Source organism: Amphibalanus amphitrite, unplaced genomic scaffold (genome assembly GCF_019059575.1).
Source record: "Amphibalanus amphitrite isolate SeventyFive unplaced genomic scaffold, NRLGWU_Aamphi_draft 000833F_arrow, whole genome shotgun sequence".
NCBI lineage: Eukaryota > Metazoa > Arthropoda > Thecostraca > Balanomorpha > Balanidae > Amphibalanus > Amphibalanus amphitrite.
In genome coordinates, this window is record NW_024882327.1 from 666 (window position 1) to 10,605 (window position 9,940).

A 9,940-nucleotide genomic window follows, 5' to 3' on the forward strand; every position below is an offset into this window, starting at 1 on the left:
CCCCGCAGACGGAGGCCGCCCTGACCTGCCCTGACCCCGCAGACGGAGGCCGCCCTGACCTGCCCTGACCCCGCAGACGGAGGCCGCCCTGACCTGCCCTGACCCCGCAGACGGAGGCCGCCCTGACCTGACATTGATCCCTGACCCCGCAGACGGAGGCCGCCCTGACCTGCCCTGACCCCGCAGACGGAGGCCGCCCTGACCTGCCCTGACCCCGCAGACGGAGGTCGCCCTGACCTGCCCTGACCCCGCAGACGGAGGCCGCCCTGACCTGACATTGATCCCTGACCCCGCAGACGGAGGCCGCCCTGACCTGCCCTGACCCCGCAGACGGAGGCCGCCCTGACCTGCCCTGACCCCGCAGACGGAGGCCGCCCTGACCTGCCCTGACCCCGCAGACGGAGGCCGCCCTGACCTGCCCTGACCCCGCAGACGGAGGCCGCCCTGACCTGCCCTGACCCCGCAGACGGAGGCCGCCCTGACCTGACATTGATCCCTGACCCCGCAGACGGAGGCCGCCCTGACCTGCCCTGACCCCGCAGACGGAGGCCGCCCTGACCTGCCCTGACCCCGCAGACGGAGGTCGCCCTGACCTGCCCTGACCCCGCAGACGGAGGCCGCCCTGACCTGACATTGATCCCTGACCCCGCAGACGGAGGCCGCCCTGACCTGCCCTGACCCCGCAGACGGAGGCCGCCCTGACCTGCCCTGACCCCGCAGACGGAGGCCGCCCTGACCTGCCCTGACCCCGCAGACAGAGGCCGCCCTGACCTGCCCTGACCCCGCAGACGGAGGCCGCCCTGACCTGGGACGCCGTCGAGCTGCTGGCCAGAGCGCTGGACAGCCTCTACGGCTCCGGCGGGCCGGGCAGCTTCAACGTCAGCCGGGAGCCGCTGGACTGCGGCACCCAGAGCGCCTGGACGCACGGCGAGACCCTCATCAACTACCTACTTCAGGTGCGGGTCAGCTACTTCGTAGTTGTAGTGGCGGGTGCCAGCTGACTTACCTGCAAATGGTGGTGCTGGAGCTGGCTGCGGTTTACCGCTGTTCGCACAATATTCCTCCGCCTGCCAGCAGTGACACGATCCACTCCCAAAATACTGCACCCCTCCGTGTCCGTCTAGAGACGCGTACCGTTTCCATGCTGCACACTCTCACAGGTCACTGGCGCGGGCCGCGCGGCTGACCCACTCCCGGGCACGTCGCACGGGCGCGCCCAGGCAGCCATAGTGGGGGTGGGTTTGGTACGGACGAACGCACCAAATAATTGAACTTAGCGCAACGGCAGCCATAGATCTTCGGCCACTCCAGGAACGATAGTATCGAAACTCGGCGTCCTGACGGCAGACAGATACAATTGATACAAACGATTTCGCTTATACTTCGAACTCGGGCTTGGAATGAAATCTGTTGATCACTGTCTAGTTACGGTTTTCACTTTTCGTCACAACTTCAGTTCAATGGCCTGTGCTCCATTTTACAGGTTCAGTTCGATGGTCTGACGGGACACGTTTCGTTCGACTCGGACGGACTGAGGCGCTCGTTTCAATTAGACATCATCCAGCTCCAGGAGCCCGCACTGGTAAGTAGAAAATGCAATATGCAACTTCTGCTGAATAATAAACGCGCAGAATACGCAACTTTTGCTGAATTACAAACGCGCATACCTAATGATTATGAACATCAATACATGCGTTTCCAATGTTGCCATTTACTTTCAACTAAGTAGACAACAATTCACCACAGGGAACTTTTCAGAGAAACGGCTTTTGTCTAGTAGGTGTTATTTTCCCAAATACCTAGCATTGTAACATCCAACCGGCGCCATTTTCAGGTAAAGATTGGATCGTGGTCGCCAAGCGGCATAGAGACCATGAACTTCGACCTGGCAGAGATCATCAACAGGAAAAATCAAACCATCATCGTTACCACAGTCATGGTAAGTTATAGAGCCACTGAGACCATTCTTTTACGAAATATAAACGTGGATAATGCATGTGATGGTTCCTACTTCTCATAACTAGAACAACATGTTCCCAAAACAACAAGCCCTTAGCCCATTATCAAGCCTCATATCTACCGTCAGGCTCACGCTCTCTCTCTTTCCCCCCTCTCTCCCTCCCTTTCCCTCCACCGACCCGCAGAAGCCGCCATACACGATGCTCAAGCCATCCTCGGACCAGAAGCACGGCAACGACCGCTACACGGGGATCTGTGTGGAGCTGATGGACAGGCTCGCCGAGATCCACAACTTCAACTACACGCTGATCGTCAACCCGGAGGGCACCGCCGGGAAGCCGGACAGTGAGGGGCACTGGAACGGCATGATCGGAGACCTCCTCAGCGGGGTGAGATACGGGGGGGGTGAGAGAATGAGAGGGAAGGAGGGCTGGTAAAACAGTGAGCGACTGGAGATGGCGAGAAGGCGAGAAATGAAAAGCTGATGAGAAAATGAGGGAAGAGGAGGGATGGTGAGATGGCGACTGAGGAGCAGGCCCCTGTGAGAGTTAGAGACTGAGACTGACTGGCCGAGAGGGATTAGAGTAAGAACAGGCTGGTGAGAGGGGTAAGACACGAGAGAAGCCAGTGAGGGGGAGGGAACACGAGGAGGCTGGGGTGCGGGGATATTCTGTCTTTGGTGACGCTTGCCGTGATTTCAGAAAGCGCATCTCGCCATCGCTGACCTAACCATTACGGCCACGAGAGGAAAGGCCATCAACTTCACCACCCAGTGGATGAGCCTCGGTGAGCGGCTGATGATGATGATAATGATGCTGACAACGATGATGATGACGATGATGATGATGATAATAATAATAATAATAATAATAATAATAATAATAATAATAATGATGATGATGATGATGATGATGATGATGATGATGATGATGATGATGATGATGATGATGATGATGATGATGATGATGATGATGATGATGATGATGACGATGACGATGACGCACATGTGGCGCACCGTCAGGTATCAGCATGGTGTACACCAAGCCCTCCAAGCAGCCGCCGTCGCTGTTCTCGTTCCTGGCGCCCTTCTCCAAGGAGGTGTGGGCCTACATGGGCATGGCCATGGTGGGCGTGTCGCTGCTCATGTTCGTCCTCGCCAGGTAGGTCGTGTCGCTGCTCATGTTCGTCCTCGCCAGGTAGGTCGTGTCGCTCGCAAACGTTCAGTCTAGGTCAGGGGGCTCAGTTCAGTTGCACGATATTTTCTGCTGTAGGTAGACCATCCTTGAATTCACAGCAGGTCTTGTAAACGGTCATGCCGCGGGCTTACCCCAATTTCCGTCAACAGCCAGCAGAGGGTCCCAAACTGGCCAGAAAAGGGTCAAGCGGGCCACCTGGGCCATTGTGACTCCGCAGTCCGCAGTCTTTCCAAACAACAGCTGTAGCAAACAAAAAATGTATGGGGTGTTCTCTCTCTCTCTCTCTCTCTCTCTCTCTCTCTCTCTCTCTCTCTCTCTCTCTCTCTCTCTCTCTCTCTCTCTCTCTCTCTCTCTCTCTCTCTCTCTCTCCCTCTCTCTCCTCTCTCTCTCTCTTTCTCTCTCTCTCTCTCTCTCTCTCTCTCTCTCTCTCTCTCTCTCTCTCTCTCTCTCTCTCTCTCTCTCTCTCTCTCTCTCTCTCTTCGCACTCATATTCACTCTTCTTTCTCTTCTCTTTCTCGCAGTACATAGCAGTCCATCGCGGCAATAAATTCAGGCTCTTCATTTCTTTTCCAACCAGTAGTTTAAACATAAGCGCGATCTGACGAGTTCAGGTGGCACAAATGTTTCGTGAATGTAAACACCTTCATTCACCCCTAACAAGACGTAGTGGTTTCCCGGCTATTTATTGTTAAATCCTTTGGTTTCCTTAGATGTCTCAAGAATGCTATTTATGGAAACCCATGGTACATACGTATGCGATAACGTGCCATCGCCCATCACTGAAGACAGCGAAAACATTTCGTTTATGCCCTATTCGCTTTTCTCATTTAGAACTCATGATAACATATCCAAAGCACTCACGGTTCGTTTTAACTCGCCTCTAGCAATGTTGTGTTGTGTCCGTCTCAGTCCGTTACATGTAATGCAGACCGCCCCAATCCATTTCAGTCCGAATAAGTCTGTGTCAATATGTGTCAGTCCGAGTCAGTCCGTGTGAGTCTAAATTAGTCGATCTGAGTACAATTCAGTTCCTGTCGTTGTGTGATAGTCATTTTTAGTCAAAGACAGTCCGCGTCAGTGTCTTTCAATCCGTTTCAGTCAGTCTCAGCATGTGTCTCAGTCTGATCAATTTCGGTCAGTCCATGTCAGTCCGTTTCAGTCCCTGTTCCGCAGGTTCAGTCCGTTCGAGTGGACGGTGCCGCACCCCTGCCACGCCGACCAAACGACGCTCACCAACAGCTTCGGCATCCGCAGCAGCTTCTGGTTCAGCTGCGGCTCCGTCATGCAGCAGGGATCCGACATCCTGCCCAAGTAAGCCCCCTCCGCCCGGCCGCCGCCGCTGATGCGCTGACCTCCCATTGTTCACAGACGGACGGAGGAGCAGCGGCAGTCCCCGGAGGGAGAGATGGACCTGGCCGGACTGGACCGACCAGCTCTGACCCGTACCGCGTGTTGCAGATTCAGTCCTTACGAGTGGCAGAACCCGCACCCCTGCGACGACGAGCCCGAGGAGCTCGAGAACATTCTAACCACGCGCAACAGCTTCTGGTTTGCCATTGGTTCGCTCATGCAGCAGGGGTCCGATATTGCGCCCAAGTAAGAGGATCCAGCCCAGAATGAGCGGCTGCTAACAGTTCGTGATGACTAGCGGGAGTGACAGCTCGTTTTTAGCTCCGGCCAGTGACGTCATCTCTCCCGTGTGTGTGTGACGTCACGTGTGTGCGTGTGCGAGTGTAAATGTGCCGTCACAGGTAAACTGCATGTCTGCACCGCAGTAAACTGAAGGCATTAATCGGTAGCTGGCAAACGCCGAGTCGCTGCTCCAGAAAACGGCTCGGCGCATCTCGAGCATGGGGCGCGCCGTAATGGACTCAATCTTAGCGCAGTCGCCGGCTGCTGAAGCAGTTTTTATTGGTAGATCACGTGTCCTAACCTGTTGTAGTGCAGGGTAAATAACCATAACAAATAACTGCCATTCATTTACACAGACAGCAAGCTAGAAATTATGCCTCGCAAAGTTATGATGCCTACAAATCACAATCATATTTTTTTTTCAGCCATATAAGAATGAGGTTGATCAATCCGAAATACTATTATTTTGGCACGATGAACAGTCAAAACCATGCAATTAGGTTATATATTTTTCTCCTGAGAGCAGATAATCCTAAAACGTCTACAATCTACGCGCTTTGGACATAGCAGCTTACCTTCAAAATTTCTTTTGGCACACATAAATCAGCTAAATCAATTCACTTCGAAAGGATACAGAACATGGTAGCCGATAAAATGTACGACGGAGGGCTATTTGAAGCAGCATGAAACACCTCGAAGTTGCAGGACCTATGCTGACGTTGTTGAATGTTGAAACATCAAAAATTGTTATACGCATCTAATTCCTAAACTATTGTCTCTATCGATCAGTCTCTTGTCTCTTGGCACGTAATTAGTTATGTTCTGTCGAACGCCGAGGGTTTCAGTTTTCATAAAGTTCGCCATCGTATTACCAGCTTTTCGTTCCCCTTTCCTCGCTGCCAGTTCTGTAACTCCAGCCTCCTCGTTCGTTCGCCTCCCCAGAGCCATGTCGACCCGCATGATTGCCGGCATCTGGTGGGGTTTCACACTCATCATGATCTCCTCCTACACGGCCAACTTGGCCGCCTTCCTCACCATCGAGACGCGGTACTCGCCCATCGAGAGCGTCGGCGACCTGGTGAAGCCGCGCAACAAACACATCAAGTACGGGCTCTACGAGAAGGGATCCACGGCCGACTTTTTCAAGTGAGTGACGCGGCGCCGGGACTCGGGCGGACGGATTATGGAATTGGTCTATATTGGCAATGCATTGGGGACACCATCCGCGCTGCTGAATGAGTTGCGAGAGCCGTGTAAAGCGTCCATCCTCGCTTTTGTCTGGTCTGACTCACCGCTAAAAAGCTCGATTGTTTACAAATGTTGAGATATCTGGGTTTGATTGTAGTGTGATTTTTATCATGGCTGACTCATGGATCGCTGCTTGGTTGACCACGGCACCGTTTGCGGCAGGCGCTCCAAGGTGGAGCCCTACATGGAGATGTGGGAAGTGATGAACAGCACAGAGGAGTTCCGAGCCAGCGACGAGGACGGCATCAACAGCGTCATCAAGGCCAACGGCAAGTTCGCCTACTTCATGGAGTCGTCGTCGATCGAGTACTACGTGGCGCGCCGCTGTCAGCTGACCCAGGTCGGCGGCCTCCTTGACAACAAGGGCTACGGCATCGGCGTCGGACCCCGTGAGTCAGACAACGGAGGCGGTGGAGGTCATCGGGATCTTGTGAGGTCTCGAAACTTCGACTACAATTGCCAGTGCGGCTAAAGACCAAAATAGATGCAGCCTTATTTTCTTCATAACAATCCCTGTCACAAGGCTGTGATGCCAAGTGAACTCACTCCCGTTCGCTCACGCCAAACCGTTCGTTTCAGAGTCGCCGATCCAGGCCTCCGACCTGAGCGTCACCATCATCCAGCTGCAGGAGGAGGGCTACCTCTCCAAACTGAAGCACAAGTGGTGGAAGGGAGAAACCGGAGGAGTGAACTGCGACGTGAGTTCAACTGTGACGTCAGCTGTGTCGTTTGGTGACGTCAGTTGTGCTGCCTAGTGGCGTCAAGTGTGATGTGACGTGTGCTGTCAAATGTGATTTGAGAACCAAGCTGACAATTGCCCAACAAGTCTCGGGAGTATGTGAACTTGAATTAAAAAAAAAAAAAAAATACGGGCCGAATTTATAAGTGTAGGTACAATGTTCTACTGCCTGCAAGACTGCCCACTAATTAAAAAGCAAAGAGCCGCCGAAACGGCCAAAACATTGAGTTTGACCACCACCCATAGCAGACATCCTGCCGCTGTACCAGATCGGTGACGCCCCTACACTAGTCACACGTGCTCCCATTCACTCCATTCCTCCTCTCGCCAGGCCAAGGAGAGCACGGCCACTGCCCCGCTGTCGCTGAAGAACGTGGGCGGCGTGTTCGTGTGTCTGGTGCTGGGTCTCTGTGTGGCCACCTTGGTCAGCATAGCCGAGTTTGTGCTGGAGGCCTACAAAACCAGCCGGGAAGAACGGGTGAGAATTGTCCAGGGGGCTGGGTACTATCCGAATAAGATTGAAGGTGGTATGAGGCCTCCTGATCAGTATCAGCTCAGCTGAAATGGAGCGGTGCATCACACAGTACATTACGAATTAATTCAGTAGTTGTCTGCTGTTGGGTAGGATAAGTGTCGGTGCCTTTAGCAGCCACGTCTATCACAATATGAAGTAAAATAATGTGAATTGAAAGTATTTTCAGTCGGCCAGTTCCCCGTTCCCCGGTTGCACTGTGTGCCAGATCCGGGGAACTGGCACACACTTTGACCTATCTGACGCCACCGTGGTTCGCCCGCCCGCCGCCAGGTGCCTCTGCTGACGGAGATCAGCCGCGAGCTGCAGTTTGTGTTCCAGTTTCGCGGTAACACCAAACCGGTCAAACGGCCCGTCACCAGCTCCGCCGACACGGAACAGGAGGGTTTCATCCCCTTCAGCACCGACAGCTCGCTGCAGTACGCGCCCACTGGGTACGGGTTCTCGGCGGTCATGACCTGAGCTGACCAGACGGTCACGGCTGATCCGAGATCATCACAGAGGTCACAACTGACCTGAGGTTACATTAGCAATCGCAGTGAGTCTGAGGTCACCGCAGAGGACACAACTAGCCGTGAGGTCACTACAGCGGTCAGTGAAGTCACAACAGAGGTTACAGCTAATCTGAGGTCACCAGACGTTACAGCTGACCTGAGGTCACCACAGACAGCGGAACGCGTGTTCACAGAGTGCCTTTGGTCACGCAGATAATGCGAGACTTTTAGTTTCTGAGGAGCTGAGTACGCCTCGAGGAGACAGTCTGAGGCGAGCGAAAACAATTTCATCATTGCGTGTGATGAAGGTGTGATCCGATAGGGTGTGGTCGTTTTGTAACTCTGGTCACAATATGTTTGTGCCTTTTTGCTGCCGCTCGTGAATGAAGTGATTTTGATAAGCCTTTGCGAGTTGGCTGCTGCCCCAAGGACAAAGTGTTGCGGTGCCAGCACAGTGAGGGCTCGGCGTGGGGGCTGAGTGCAGCTGGGAAACCTGTGACGCAGCTTGGTTCTGGATCAGCGCTCCGCGATAAATTAAAAACGCTTGGGCGCGTTTGGTGCGCCAACCTAGTCGTTATCACTGGATCGGACATGTAGGGCTTAGTGAGCGCAAATATAACCAGCTTTCTTTCAAATATGAATGCACTATAAAGTGGCACCACCGTGAGTGATGGAAGCGTTTGGTTTTGAATCTCGATTACTACATCTGTATAACTTACCTACCCACTACCCAGATGTCGTGCTACCGCCAACGCATGCTTATGGGTAAATCGTGAGATGGTAGATATTTTTACTGAAGCGTCGCAAGTTTTGTGTTGCGCTTTGGGGCCTGATTCAGTTTCCCGATGGGCGGAGTTTGAGTTTGAGCAGTGTGGTAGTTGTACAGGGTGTCCGGAAAGTCCTGGCGCTTTTCAACATTTTTAAAATAAAAATGCCTTTGGTCCATAGATACTCAACAATAGAACCAAACAATGACCAGGAACACCAAGCCACATGCTTCTGCTAAGTGCCCATTCATTGTAACCACCGTCTGTGCCGACGACGGCCTCGACGCAAGGGCGGAAACGCCTGCGGGTTTTGACGACGCAGGACATTTCCTCTCCTCACATGCTGTCATGATGCGAGTCTTCAGCGACTCCAGGCTGGGATGAGAGGTGGCCTAGAGCTTATTCTGCAAAACGCGTAGCATGCCTTAGTCGAACGGGTTAATGCTGGGATAATAAGGTGGCCTAATCTCATTTCACCACGGTGATCTGGTCCGCCAAGCTCCTCTTTCAGTTTGGTTTGGACGGCAGCGGCGTTGTTGGAGCTGTTAAAGTGCGAAATGACCCTTAGGGCAAGTCACCTTGATTGTCGTGTCCAGGAACCCCTCGTGGACCAGCCTGTCAGTCATTTATTTGACCTTGACGAAGATGATGTTACATTTGTGTCCACCAGACCCCAGATTTTCTTCGATTGCCGCTGAAATGCTGCTTCAGTCTCAACAGCTTTGACATACCGTGGTCGTAACTGAGTGAGAATATTTTCTAAGAAATTTCCGGTCCGGAATGCACCTTTGCCTGCTCAACCGTTCGCCGGGAAACGCCGCATCGCGCTGCAACTCGCGCCTCGTTCAAGCCGTACCGGGCCCCCGCGCGCGGGCTCTCAGCGACGAGCGCATCTTCGCACATATACCTAGCACTGAAAACGGTTTCAAGGTCATAATTACGCGACCCCTAGCTGAGCGGTGAACGAGGGGTTATATCTGCGGTGATTGGTTGAAAGTCCAATAATTACAGCGCGCGTTAGACGACGTCCAAAAGAAGCGCCAGAACTTTCCGGACACCCTGTATTGCAGGATGTCGCATTGCGACGGGGCGTCCATTTTTATATGTATCAGCGCTGTGTGAGAACTCGTGCTGCACTACAGTAGCATAGCAATAGCATCTGCATATGGTAGACAGGCAGCGAGTCTTGTAATTTTTATCATACTCGTACATATTTCGTCGCCATCTTGCAGTGAATGTTGAGATGTTGCTTAGCTCCCGCTGCACCACTCAATGTTTTGTGCAAATTATGTAAACATCAATAAACCAGACTGTTATAAAAAGACACTATGGCTTTTTATATAGCTATGTAGCACGTGCATACCTACGTTCTG

At 53.1% G+C, this 9,940-nt stretch overlaps 1 protein-coding gene across 1 annotated transcript; it reads left to right on the forward strand.

Annotated features, from left to right (window-relative positions):
- Positions 1-788: 788 nt before the first annotated feature.
- Positions 789-9,891, forward strand: LOC122366824 (glutamate receptor ionotropic, kainate 2-like; the record flags this gene model as incomplete). Its single annotated transcript, XM_043339429.1, has 13 exons — positions 789-956; positions 1,484-1,582; positions 1,835-1,939; positions 2,145-2,348; positions 2,661-2,745; positions 2,981-3,119; positions 4,329-4,466; positions 4,614-4,751; positions 5,730-5,933; positions 6,198-6,424; positions 6,615-6,733; positions 7,106-7,252; positions 7,580-9,891. Coding segments are annotated over 13 exons (1,962 nt in total), but the record flags the coding sequence as incomplete, so codon positions are not given.
- Between the last annotated feature and the right edge of the window lie 49 nt (positions 9,892-9,940).